Source organism: Gymnogyps californianus, chromosome 1 (assembly GCF_018139145.2).
Source record: "Gymnogyps californianus isolate 813 chromosome 1, ASM1813914v2, whole genome shotgun sequence".
NCBI lineage: Eukaryota > Metazoa > Chordata > Aves > Accipitriformes > Cathartidae > Gymnogyps > Gymnogyps californianus.
In genome coordinates, this window is record NC_059471.1 from 188,567,887 (window position 1) to 188,582,380 (window position 14,494).

The following is a 14,494-nucleotide window of genomic DNA, read 5'->3' on the forward strand; positions in this document are numbered from 1 at the left end:
TGCACCTCAAAAAGAAAAGGATGTGTCAGGTACAGTAATACACTAATGGCACAATACCTTTCCAAGATTCACCAGAACGGTGCTGTATGCTGAATTAAATGCAGGTATTTTTCCACCTTAAAAATAACATAAACGAAGTGTGTGTTTCAAAAATTCCAAACCACATTCTTACAACAGTTCTCTGCAGTATAACTTGCATTATATCTCCGTTTTTCCACAGACTTTTGAAATGACCAACCTGTTCATCGGATAAGAGAAACAACTTTCAGCCTACTTGCAGAAACATCCTAGTCTACAGACTATGTTAGAAAGCGTGCATTTATCTCTAGTAGTAAAGATCCAGTCAGTATATTCTGCATTTTGTAAGAAGCATTCGGCTAACTCAGAAGAGAGTTGTAGGGTTTTAGATTTAATTTTTTAAATAAAGTACAAATAAAAGCATTTATCAGTATTCATCATCATGAAATTAAAAAAAGTCCTCTCATTCATGCTTCCTATAATATCTGGCAACCTAAATTAGTAATTTCATTTCAAATGTGCAACATAATATTAATAAGCATTTCAAAATTACTCAAAAGAAAACGCGGGCAAAATATTAAAGTGCCTAACTAAACGTGTTTTACCATTTTTAAAAAATACTATTTCTTAAACGGTAAAGAATTGGTTGCAATTAAATACAAAAGTGGCTTCTCATAGCTGAGAGACTTTGCGGGGCAGAGGCCTGGGCCGGGGAACCTGCTCAGTCCTCCTGCTGCTGTTTTCCAGATTGTTTGGCCGGACCAGCTGTGGCTTGGGCGGCAGCGCCGGCGGGTCCGTGGCGGGCGGGATGGAGAGGCTGTGAGGTAGAGGAACGGGGCGTTTCAAAGTCCGCTCGTACACGCTGTAAGGCGGCGGGGTTTTACTTTCTTTTCTCACAGGCTCCTCAGAAACACTGTAGCTTGGGACAGTCACTGTGGGTTCGCTGCCTTGGCTTTCAAAGCCTGACGTCTCTGATGTGCTACATCGGCTGAGCGAAGAGATGCCGCTGCTGTAACTCCCCGACAGCACCGGGGAGTTGGAGATGAGCCCCGAGGAATGATACTCCACTGGAGACGGTGTGAATGATTGCACAGACCCCTGCTCAAAAGAAAGGGCAGAAGAAGAATTTACCTGGAGTAGATAAGGGAGAGCGTTTCTGTGCTCAGCCTGAAAACATACAGAGATACAGCACATCGATTCTGAGGCTTGATAAATGTAAACGGTTGCGTCCCTGTTTAATTAAGATCCAGTGAGAAACCAATAAAAAGCTCACTTCAAGAGTGCCTAGGTACACCTTAAACAGTGCTCATGCCAGTAACTCATCTAAGTGGAAGTAAAACTGTATTTAAATGTTATCCTACTATCATAATACCCTGGAAAAATCTGGAAGCCTTTAAAATGAACCCTCAATTTTCCTAGCTTTAAGTGAAATGCGTAACGCGGCGCAGGGCATACCTAGTGGCGTCCTGCCCCCTAACGCCAATGCACAGGACTTGCATCCCAGTCGCTGCTGCTACTTCAGTCTCTCATGTCCCAAATTCATTTTCCAAAGCTTTTCCTCACAGTTTTAGTGCACCGTCACACAACGAAAAGTGCATTTACATCGCGGCATCGTTTCCGAGTGTGTCATAATACCAGGGTCGGAAGTGAAGTGCAGAGCAGATGCGAAGCTAATAGCCGCTGCCGGGCGCCAGCCTCCCTCAGCCCGCAGCTCCTGTTGCTATTCAGGGGCAGCAGCAGGAAGGCAGGAGGGGAGGCATCGCTGCTGCTGCTGCTGCAGCTGCAGACAGCATTTTGAACCGCAGTTGCTCCACCCTTCCTCTCCCCCGTCTCCCAAGCGTTCCTTGGCCACACCGTGCCGCTTGCACGAAACACAAAACACCACTGCGGGCCCCGGGGACAAGGGTCCAACGGAGGGCAAAGGTTGCAAATGGCTGCACCAGCAGCCTCGCAGGTCTGTGGGGGAAGGTGAGGGACGGGGAGCTGAGGGCCCAAGCGGCAACAACAGTGCTGACAGAAGAATAAAAGGCAGGGACAGTAAAGCCCTACCTAAAAACACTGAGCAGTCCTACTCTAGTGAAGCAATTTCAACTGAAAACTGTAAAAGGTTAGACCATACTTTGCAAGTTGAAAAGTTTTTGCAACATATCTAATTTTGACTGGAGCCATCTGAGACAGTCTGGACTTCATGGTCTCAAGCACAGGCTAAAAAAGGGATAGAGGAATTGCATCAAAGACAATTTTCTCACCCCAGTTCTTGTTAGACTGGTTGGCGCTCAGCTGCTCAGCTCGAGGTGAGAGTGTGAGCCATGCAACAAAGGGTGGGGAGGGGAGGGAAAGGAGAGGGGCAGGGGTGTACAGAGCTGGCTGCACTGACTTTATGCTGTTGAGATAATTTTAGTTATCCATCTAGGACTGGATCCACAGTGCACTGAAAGCAATGGAAAAAAATCTTCATTTACATCAGTGGGTTTTGTACTAAGATGGCCTTCTCTGGTAGCACATAACAGTTGGAACAAAGGCTAAAAATTGAGCCCTGTATATGGCTAGGGAAAAGCAGAGCAAGTGTTATTTAAAGCTCAATACACGTCGAAGACATTTCAGACATTGCGACGAACCTGTTTAACTACTTGTTTCAGTTCAGGTTCCATTCCTCTGCACGTGAGGAGGCTGCAGCTGCACTCCTACTCCCACAAACGTCCAGGGTCAAGGTTTTCAAATAAATGATGTAATTGGTTCAAGTTCCAAGAATGCTTGGCACTTGGATTAAGTGACCATAGATAAGATTTAGGATGTTTGCTTTTGTCATTCAGAACATGAGCAAATACGTGTAAAACCTGCCTGCTTCAATTTAGGAGCTGAGCAGGGGTAAGCACTTGGTTCCTGACAGCAGTGCGGACTGCTTGTACCGGTAGTAACAGTCTAGACACTAAAACAGTCTGGAAATTCATGGATGCTCAAAGTGAGATCCAGCAACTCTCAGAATTATTCTGGGCCAGCATTCCTCTCCCAAGCGGCAATCCAGACTTTGGCTGTAAAATGCTTAAATTCTGTCCAGGCCTTTAGAAGAAAATATTAGGACAAGCTTCAAACATCTCTATGAATGATCAGTACCGAGTCCTTTCAGGAAAAAAAGAAGAGTCGCTCACCTCTTGTACAAGATCCTAACGCTCTGAAGAGCTTCCTAGTAAGCAGTTAGTGTGAAACCTGGGATCGGTGCTCACTTCAGCAGAAGGTACACTACGGTAATAGGACTGGGGTACTCGGATGAGCAACACAATTGCTCTGTGTTGAACCTGGACCACTGTGCAGCCACAAGTAGAAATGTTACAGGCTCACGGGATGACAAATGGGACAATGACTGTGGACTTGTGATTAGGGACCTCAAGGGGAAAGGAGGCATTTTGGGGCGCCACTTTCTTCCTCCTCAGGAGATGTGTACCTCTGCAGCTTTAGTTAGGCATTGGGTAGCTGAGGGATCACTTCGGCAGGGCTGCTTCCCTCTGCCCTCGCAACAGAGTGCCTGAAGCACCAGTCATGCTCCTTTCTATTTGCTCTTCTTCCAGGTTGTTGACCCTCATATTTCTAACTGCAGAATTATCTCTGCTTCAAAGAGGCTATTCCTGAGACTAATGTGCAGTCTTTCAATACTGAGGTTTGCCTGGAATATGCAGGCTGCGTGTTCATGTCCTCCAGTGCTGTGGAAGACACAGATTTTCTGGTCAAGTTTTCCAACAAATAAGCTGTTTTGCAACAAGCGGGTTCGGACACATTCAAATATCTTGAAATAGAAATGAAACCTGCTCGGTTTAGCCTGGATCCCCAGTTGCTATGGGTGTTTAACTGCCCCAGAAGAACCAATGCTTATTCACAGCCTGTGCTTAATGTTTCCTACTGGCAGGCTTCAAACTACTTCCAACTTCTTACACAACCTCCCTGGATCGTTCTGCAGAGGAAATGGATATTAAAATGACTGAAGCAGGGATTACTCTCTAACACACCCTCTAATCCAACAGCTCTGGATGCTGGAGGAGTAAGAGGAATGGGCTGCACAACAGGTTCTCCTTAACTGGCATCTCCCCTTTTGCCACTGTTGGAGACACAATTCTGGACCAGGTGGACCATCGGGTACCTCTTACATTTATTTCTTACGCTCCCTTCTGTCCACTGACTCAGGTGAGCTTGATTATCCATGTAGGTGAGAAGCCTAATATTGAGAGGCTAAAGATTCTGAAGATTAGGTTTCTTGCCTGCAGTTTTGAAAATCTTCAGAGCTGCTGTAATTGTTATGGCTACTTACTCTTGTGAATGGTTTTTGTATAGGCATATGATAATAAAAGGAAAACATAATATAATCCCAAATAATGTATATTATTTATGTCTATTAATAATGTATATTAAATATATACTATCTACCCCACAACACGTATGACCCGTCCCACAAAGGCAATTCACTGCAATAAGACAGTACCTTCATTGGTGATCTGCCAGCAGGAGAAGGGGAAACGGAGGCTATGTGTCTTGCTGGTGATGCTGTAAAGTCAGAAAGATTTCAGTGCACTCTTGACATTACAATTTTCACTAAGAAATCTTTTTAAGTGGATAGGAGATCATTCGATACACAAACATTATCTCTGGTGCCCTCTAGGTACTTGTCCGATGGCTGCAAATAGTTTTAGAGATTTTATTTTACTTTGTTCTCAGCATTATCTTGCAGTACAACCAATGAAGTATAAGAAATTTCTGCATTCATCTTCTCTGACAAATTTTATATCTCTGTAAATTGGTTTATATCCTACCAAATGATAACAGAATTCAAAAAAAGTCAGTATAATAACTTTTCCCCTCAAATAAGAAAAAAGACAATACATAATGTACTTATATCAAACATTTACTTGTAAATATACTGTAAACATGCCTGGACATACTTTGAGGCATAAGTCTAAAACACAAAAAGTGTCTTCACTCCCTTGAGAACAATTATATTTATAGTATCACTTAAGCAGCTTGTCCTTTAAATGGAAATTAATCTTTTGAAAGGCAAATTGATTATAGTAACAGAACTCATGTACTTCATTGATTGCTGTGCATTTTCTGGCCAGTAAGGTTCTTTGTGGTTAACGATAATTTCTGATTGCTTAGCTCCAATTATCATAAGATCAAAAGATTAAATTTGGTCATCCTCCCTAGCACCAGCATGAACTGTCTGAAACTACTCAGTCATTAAGTGAAGGGGCAGAGTATTGGAAACAGAATGCTACAGAGAACATTAACGAGATGAAAATACCTGCGGAGGCAGTTCTACAGTGTCGTAGAACTGTAATGTAATGTACATGTAAGTAATCAAATAATAAATTAACCTGCCCAAGAAGTTAAACATTAATCAGAGTGGAAAGAATCTAAGCCCTCAAGTAAATAATTTTTTTACTGGAGCTTAGCCTGAAATGTCCATTAACTCACCAGTCTGTGCAGGTCTTGGTGGTACAGGAGGAGATATAAGCTTTCCACTTTCTGATGTGTTTCTGGCTTCCTTCCCACTGTCCAGGCTCCAGCTGCTGGGGGTGGTATTTACAGCTGGAAGAGAATGAAAAAGCTGGCATAGGCATCAACACTTCTAGCTCTCTGACTTGCCTTTATCCATGAGTGTAAAAATACACAGAGTGAAAACGTTAAACAACTTAACAAGCGTGCCTGAAAAGCTCTCATGATTACATCAGCATTTGAAAAGCTCTTAAATAATGGCTGTCAATCTCCTGGTTGCCTGATGTATGCATCTGGCCCTCAGGTCAGTTTGCAATTGTACAGCAGTTGGGACCATCAACAACAGTAGCAGCTGAGATAGCACTCTGGCGCACTGCAAATCCAGCCACAAAGGGAGATAAGCTTGAAGCCTGTTAATATAATCAGTTTATCTTTGCACCAGACTCCTATTTAGAGGTTTCTAGGCAGAGGGGAACAGACTATTCATAAATTGTTTCCATTAACTCATTTTATATACAGAAGGGACTAGAGAAAGGAACTCGCCAAATTCCAATCAACCTCCCTCAGAAAGCTTTCCGTGCTAACAGTCTTTTGTTGCCTGCATAGGCTACAAATTCAGAATTGAAAGAAGGTGGAAAGAAGGGCACAAAATGAAGGGAGTAAAAATTGGAAGAAATGAAAGCGTCTGGGGGGGGCGGGGCAGGGAAATCAAATGAAGAAATTATTGTGGACTGAGAAAATTTATATACACTGTTTGTATCCATGGTCAAGGATGTCTACTTGATCATGTAAATTGACTATCACCTTGACATGCATAAAATTGGCTGTTGTGTTTGTCTGTGTTACCTTTACCAAATTCCATAACTTTAACTGAATGATCCCGTAAGGCCTGGAAGAGCTTCCTTAATAGAACTGGATTATGTCATGTTATCAAGGAGCCACCAATATTGGAAAGAAGTCAGATAGACAGAAAGACAGGGCATTTAACATGGACAGGACAAAAGCTAACTTAAAACCCACAATTTTTCTTACACATCCTGTAAAAAAGTGGAAAAAACCTGCTTCAAACCTCTCCCTTCCCCCCAAAACCCCCCACCAAACCCCCCACCTTCAAAGCTTCAAACCTCTTGCCTTGCCATGACAGTTTCCTCCTTCTGTGCTTGTTTCATAGTGGTGAGTAGAGAACCACATGCAAGAACTCTGCGCTCATTTACAAAGATGAAATGAAAAGCAAAGTATTGTTGCTAACTGATGGCATCAATTATTGCTATTATAGCAACACCAAGGGCTCTCAGGACTGCAGTCCCACCACACCAGTATATACCAGACTTAATACAAGAAGTACAGTAAAAATAATATTGGTTTCATATCTGTAACAATATCATTACAGTATAATTGCACATTAGTGGACCCTGAGAACAGTGCACAGAATAATCTCTTTTCTAGAGGATCATTTTGCTTTTTTATTGCCAAAATATGCAATGCAGTGTTTGCTTTTTATTGTAGGCTGTCACCTAGCATTATGGTTTTGCCCTCATCCTAAAAATGACTTGGCACCAGACCTAGGTACTTCAAATGCCTGAATCTCTTGACAAGCCAATTTTTTCTTTTAAGTCATCCAAGCAGTCAGTTCTTTGGACTGCTAAAGTCTCCAGGAGAGAATATTTTATTTTAACAATTCTGTAATGTACTTGGCTGCATAGGCCCGTGGAAAAGTTTTGCCATTTCCATGTTAAATTATTTCATATGTTTTTCAGCCCTGTGAAAAATTCCACACTTGAACTTTCATAAAAACTTGGACACAAAAATACGTATAAAAATCAGCCCTTATTGATGAAAATCTGATTCCTGGTCAGTTCTTGTTACAGTATATTCTTAAAATACTTGTTTTCAATATCCTGTTTTACTGTATCCTTTATTCAGGGTACCAGAAAGGGCAGTGCATAATGAAATGATGGAGCATATTATGGATGTGGAACACATAATGAAATCATGGCACAATAACTGTGCCAACAGTACTAAATTTCCCCATGTGCAAAATTATAAAAGGCAATATTTTGTCTATGGAAATTCATAGGTTTCTCATTTACTCTAATTAAAAAAAAAAAAAACCCACAAATGGATCTTTTCTCTCCCATCAAAGTGTAACCAAAAGCACAGTGACTTATATTTGGTAAAGAGGACTTGCAAGTACCAAAGTTCAGGACTCTCTCCATCTCTTCAGCTTCTCTCTGCCCCAGTCTCCAGAAGTTCATCTCCAGGGTTCATCACCCCATATGTCTCTCTTGAGAAGCAGAAAGGACAGCTCTCACAGGCAGCCTGCTGCAACCTGCTGCTCCATCACCCCTTTCTGCACGCTTCTGGGCCCTTCTGAGTGCAACACTCAGTTCAAACAAACACCATGTTCCCCCCTTTTTGGCAAAGTGTTTTGAAACTTAGAGTGTTAGCATAATTTAGTTAGTTAGAATATTTTGAAACTTGGAGACGACAGTATGTGCTCAAAAGAATTACCATTCTACAGGAATATGACAAATTAATTATATTTTCATTGCTTCCAAGACTGGCATGGTGCAGCATTTCCACTCACCTTTGTCAGGGCCAGGCAGATTGGAATCACTTCGTGGCAAAGCACCATCTCCAATATGATTAAACAGCATTCTCTGTAAATTGAGAACAGCATGGTTTATGCATAGTTGCTGTTGTATTTCAGTAGCCTTTAAGAAAACAAATATCTTTTTGTTATTATCCCCACCACACAGGTCTACTTTGGAGGTAGAGTGATAAACATCACCTAAGAACATAAATAGTTTAATAAAAATATGTGCATACAAACAGGGAGTAGACTAGTTTTCTGAAAACTGTACACACTGCAAGCAGGGGGAGGATTATTACGTACTGAGTTCTGACAGTTTCCAGCTCCCTAAAAAACAAAATAAGGCTCATTCCTCAAGTGGTATCTTTATAGATTACTAAGCAAGTGCAGGGATAGATTTGCAATAATTTCATTCCAGAATCAGGATCTGAACAAGGTGTAATGTTTGACAATATTCAAGTTATGGCTGTTATCTTAGGAGAGCACTGTGTATTATTTCCAACTCTGACTCTTTTGGTAGCAGTATTTTTACTTCTCTTGTGCATAAGAGCTGACCCATAAAGTGTGTTTGTCTTTCCTTTTCTGAATATTCATTTTTAAAAAAAATCACAGTAAATTTACGAAACAATTTTAAAATTCCACTAGTTACTTCTTTTGGCATCATTCAAATAATCTGTGGGTCACTAGTTTATCTTGATAGCAGATGTAAACAGCATACAGTTAATCCCACAAGTAATTCAGATGTACTTTCCAAAGGAAATGAGAACAGATAAACTTTACTTTCTGCCCCCCCCCCCTTTTTTTTTAAAGCAAGATTAGACAATCAGTGAAAACCAAATCAAATCCTATTCTTGTATGTCCTTCCAGTGTTCACAGAGGACCATGCCGAGTCAGCGAGGCACTATGCTGTGGTTCCACAAGATGGCAAACCCAGCTGCAAAGTAATCATCATTGATCTAACATGTTGCAGCTCCATGTTACAAAGTGAGGAACAAATACTTGGCCAATTCAACTTGACTTAAAACATCTCAGAGAGAATGCTTTGGTAGACTTTGAGCTACACTAGATTTATCTATGCTGTACTAGAGTCATACTGGATTAGGTAATACCTGTTTTCCTGGAGTTACCATTAAACTGAGGTGGTGTAACTACATGTGTACTCTAATGTGACACAAAATGAGATCATATGTTCCTGCCTGGCCTGGATTGAATGTTCACTGCCTAGTGAGTCTGCAGTGGGCAAGTGTTGAAGTCTGGTTTCTGTTGTGAAGCTAAAGAGCAAAGGCTGAAAAAGCAACTGAAATTGGAGGAGATAGAGACAAAAGCTGAATGAAATACAGAGAAACGAGGACATACTAAAATAATGAAATATAAAACCATATGGAAGAACAAGAGCAATCACACAGGATGTTTAATGAGATGCAAAAAAACCCAAAAGCGTGAAATCCAAAAAGCTCCATTAGGAAGAATAATAGTGCAAAAACTAAGGAGGCTTGTTGACCAGTCAATGACAGCAGGCATTCCTCTTCAGAGTATGGGAAGAGCTGGAGAGACACTGTACAATTGCTCAGCCAGAGGTCAGAAAGCAAGCACAAATGGATGTTGACTGAAAACGGCTGTACATAGATAACCTTGAGCATCAATTTCAATGAGGGAAGCGAATGCAGTACTGCTGTGGTCTTGTTCCATGAAGTCCATCAAACTTCCTTAAATGAGGTAGCTATGGCCTGAAAGGACTTGATTTGGACCTGAAGTGCAGGAATTTGCCTGTGTATCTCATCTTTCCTGGTTGAAAAACTATTGTGAAAATTGCATTCATTAAGCCGTAACAAAGATGTTCATAAATGGATGGTCCTTTCCTCATTAACTTAGTGTGAAGCTCCAACCAAGACTGTTGAAGTTAACTGGTGTTAGAATAAAAATAGAAAGGACAAGGAACAGTTTGAGCATCTGAATTCTAATGAGAGTTGAAGGTATCTCTTAAGATATCTCCTTACAATTGTCCTGAGAATTTCTTTTCGTCTTCTTAATCAGAAGGCAGAGAATCAGAATTTTGTTTCTGACCACAGTCCATTTTTACTGCTCGGGGAACAGAGCACCAGAGAAAGAAATTGCACCTTTCCCCAGAAAGATATATCCTCATTTATGGTTATGCGGGCAGAAAGAAACTGTCAGACCTTCTCACCTTTGAAACGTACTTCACTGTATGAGCAAGTTAATTTTCTACTTACCCTCTCTTGGGACACTGAGGGTAGAGACAGATTGGGAGATTTTCCTGCCGGGCGAGTCTCAGAGAGAGTGGAGACTGGGCCTACGAGCTCCTCAGCCTCCCTTATCGAATCTCGGGTAGAGTGGGGGATAGAAGTCGCATTCCACTTGGCAAAGCAAGAGTTTGCATTCTGGGAGCAAAAATGGCATAATTTTTTCTTTGCGGCAAACTGTAAAACCGCTTTACTTAAAGAACATCTCCTGGTCTTTCCTGTATGTTGGTTTGGCTCCACTACCACTGAGAAAGTGCCCAGTAGATGTATCAGTAAGTAGTTCCTAAGAACTGCCCTTAGGTCTGGCTAAGCTTCAGTATTACTTCTTAAGTCCTCAGGTAACAGCATGAGGACTTAAACAGAAAAGAGGAAAAAATTAAATGAAGAGCCAATTCAATAACTGAAGAAGCAAGGGACAAGAATACAGCTAACGAGAAACCAACAAATCATTCCTAAAATAAAGGATCCTGGACTAGCAAGTTTTTTTATCAGAGGCAAAATTTCTGGTGGAAATGAGAGTGTTGAGAGGAGGGCCTTTCACGCTGTACTTATGTTCTTGTCTTTCTCAGCTTCAGCAAGAGGTGCATTGTGTGATGGCACGGATTAAAACAGCAACTGTGTTAAAGGAAAGCACTTTAGGAAAGTAGGTCCATTAAGAAGAAAAGACGAAATAAGGATTCAAAATTGGCCAGCTCACCAAGCTCATTTTGCATTTCAGATAACTCAAAAGATAAAAATTTCATACAGACCTATGTAACAGCAATTTTAAAGTAAGAACACAACTCATTCTTTTCTCTGGAGTAACAAAATGTCTATCTTTCTTTTCTGAAACTACATTGAAAAATAGGAATTGCCACATGGAGTGGGTTATTATCTCACAGTGGCTAGGATTAGCTATTTCAGAAGAAATAAAGGGGAGGTCAACACGCACAACTGCCATGATAACAGTTCTTCTTTCCTTCTTCCCTAGATTGAACAAATGCTGCTGTTTCACACAAGCAGGCTGTGTCATCTGGTTAAGAGTTTACATCTCTCTCTCACTGCAGTGAGTAAATATCAAAAAACAGATCTAAACCTAGACAAAGCAAGCAGTGTATTCTATTTGGATCTCTTTCATGTAAAGTATTTTAAAGTATTAGCTTATAAAAACAAAACAAAAAAACCTTGAAAATTAACAGCAGTGAGCAGTCACTGAATCTGCTCGAAGATCAACAAGCACCTTTATCATCATCTTAGCTACTTGTGTTCAGAGGACTCTCAACGAGCTTCCTACCTGCGACGTTTCCGAAGGAGTAGGGTAGATGGCACTGCAGGGCCTCTCTCTGGGGGACAGGCAGGAGTTTTCTCGGGAATGCTTATGTTTGTCAGACAACAGAGGAGAGGCTAGAATATAAACGTGTCAAGTGAGTAAATTCATGCAGTGAAGCTTAGACATTTCTATTCTATACTTATGACAAAGAAATCCTCTGTCCCCAATAATTCATATTCCTCAAACAATTGGCTAAATTTGATGTCTGACCAGTGATATCATGCAGAAATTCAGCTGTATAATATATCAAGAATTATTTAATATGGTTTACCACAGGAGACGAGCACTGACCTCTGGCACTGGATGGAGCAGAACTGGTCACATTAGGTGAAGCAGAATGAGTAGAACTCAGGCTTGAGGTAGACGGACTAGGCTGCATGTAGAAGAGAAGCTGTTGTTACCACATCACACTTACTGGTTTGGAAAACAAAAATTTGTAACATACTTTTCACTAAAACAAAGAACTTCTAATCTGTTAGACTAGTTTCTCATTATTTCAAAATAGCAAATCAGTATAAAGAGCATTAATGTAACTACACAAAGATGTAGCAAAATATCAAATAAATAGAAAGGTAATTAATATATTAAAATAATTACATCACAACTGTGACAACTGGACAGAAAAGTCTTTGTAAGGTCAGATGACTTCACATCAGAGTGCATTGCTGCTTATTACTTTTGTAAAAAATTCATGCTCTAAGTTAAAGAAGAAGAAACAGTTACATAAAAAATTGTTCATTCTAAGTTAAGGAAGTTAACTACCCATTTAAAGATTTGTTTTTTAAAAGAAGTATCAGCCATAACTTTGAGATTTCCGAATGAAATAATAGAAGCATTAATTTAGTAAATAGCCTTGTAAGAAAGATTCTGTTTAGTTTGAAGAATGACAATAATTTGTACCTGCATGTTAAAAACTTCATCGGAGCTTTCTGATTGCCCAGTGATATTGCTGACTTCAGCAGAAGCTTGGGATGACAGTGATGAGGATGAATACCGATTGACAGCTGGGTAACTCAAGGGACTATTACAAGAATAATGAAATACAAAATGGTTAACTCTAGTTGCCAATCATAATTTTTCATGTGAAAACAGCACATGTTTATTAATCTCCACAGTTTAATTTGGATGGGGGGGGGGGAGAGAGAGAATGAATATATATATCTCAGCTATTCATGACTGAAGATACTTCAGGTGGACCATACGAGGAAGCGTGCACACAATAAAAGTATTTTATGGGTCATCTTCTGTGAGTAACAAAATCTATCAAGTTCTGATACTTTAACTTGCCTGCGTCGTGGTATCACCCTGGCACCATCAGGGCTCATAGAAACAGGTATGGAATTTCGGCATACACGAGGACTTCCATTTGGGAAATGAACAGGGCTAGCTTGTACACAGGCAGAAAATTCCTGGCAAGTTGTTAAAAGGAGATTAATTAAAATGAACATAATACCATTAAGCATTTTGTAAGATACAGATAGTAATTTGAATAGTTATATCTGCATTTTGGATCAGCTTCATCATTAGTAAGAAAAATATTTTAACTTTTCGCTGATGATACTTTCCCTTTAGTAACATGTGACTATTTTTCTCTGCACTGTATGGAAAGTTTATTAACTTTCTCTTCGCTTTGTGGTACTGTAAGAATGCTACAAGATGTAATGTGGACTAACAACCAAAAGATGTCACTATTAGTTGCTTAGGAAAATTAAACAACCCTTACTACAGCTAAACAGTCTCCTGGTTTATCCATGCACCTGCTCACGTACCTGTATTCCCAAGCTTGACTTCATCACAAAGAACTGATCCACCAGCTTTTTGTGCAACGGCCTCATGTCCTGCGGCACCACCTTCTCGTGCACCGCCAAGCCAAATTCTAGAATCTGGGCCTGCAGAAGAGACAGGAGGAAAGAGGGGAAAAGTGTATTTTTGATCCTTTTTTTTTTTTTTTTTAAGCTTTGATCATCAATTAGGACGCTAATCAAAAAAATCCAACAAAACGCACGTTGTATTAAAAGCATCTATCTAAACCCCTGACAGACCTGTAATCAAACAAGGCCTAAGACCAAAAGCAGTAATACACAAGAGGATTTATGCCTCTTCCCATTTTACTATTCAATTTTCCCAAAGATTTGGCCTATGCGAATTCAACTGTAATATAAAACCCACTAGGGATAATGTAGTGAAAAATCTGACTAAATTGCAACTTTACAAAGGAGCAGTTCTAAACCCTAAATGAAAGCTGTTTTCTACAAGAACAGTTATAAAAAGCATGAAACAACAGCAATGGCCACATCCACCAGAGACCCTGTAATATATTTTCAATGAAGTCCATGGTTCCCTATCCTATTCCAACTCCCCAGAGACCTCAGTAAGTGGTGGCTTTACGTATATTCTTGATGCAAGGCATGACAGGCTTCAGAATAACATTGCTAAAACTCTAATCTTGCTCAAATTTGGTCACAGGCATTTAAAATACTGAATTCGTTACATGAGGAATCAGATAAACTCAAATTTAAAAACAAAATAGCTATGCTATGCTGTAATATCTTTGGATGAGAGCTAGTAGCTGACGTTTTCAGGCAGGCTGCGAGCGGGCACGCAGCTGCGCAGCATCGCTGACCCGAGGTCAGGACTGCAGCACATCCATCCGCACACACAGCCATCCCGGCCCTTCTGAACGCTCCGCGTTTTCTGTTAAATCATCTGTGGGTGCCAGACGGGGTTTAACTGCTATCGCTTGGAATTCACGTTTTTGTCATAGAAAGTTATTAACTCCAGTTTTAAATTGTAAGGGTTAGTGAGATTTAACTATAGCTTGAAAAACCCGAA

General features: G+C 40.5%; 1 protein-coding gene across 1 annotated transcript in view; it reads right to left on the bottom strand.

Moving 5' to 3' along the window:
* Positions 1–388: 388 nt before the first annotated feature.
* The window catches only part of DOCK4 (dedicator of cytokinesis 4), a 252,421-nt gene continuing 238,315 nt past the window's right edge, over positions 389–14,494 (bottom strand). Inside the window, exons 45-53 of the mRNA XM_050897081.1 lie at positions 13,432–13,551; positions 12,950–13,071; positions 12,563–12,683; positions 11,954–12,035; positions 11,627–11,736; positions 8,087–8,159; positions 5,479–5,592; positions 4,490–4,551; positions 389–1,116 (exon numbers count right to left, since the gene is read on the bottom strand). Coding sequence (XP_050753038.1) covers positions 691–1,116; positions 4,490–4,551; positions 5,479–5,592; positions 8,087–8,159; positions 11,627–11,736; positions 11,954–12,035; positions 12,563–12,683; positions 12,950–13,071; positions 13,432–13,551 — 1,230 coding nt within the window. The 3' untranslated portion in view covers positions 389–690. The remainder of the gene's footprint in view (positions 1,117–4,489; positions 4,552–5,478; positions 5,593–8,086; positions 8,160–11,626; positions 11,737–11,953; positions 12,036–12,562; positions 12,684–12,949; positions 13,072–13,431; positions 13,552–14,494) is intronic.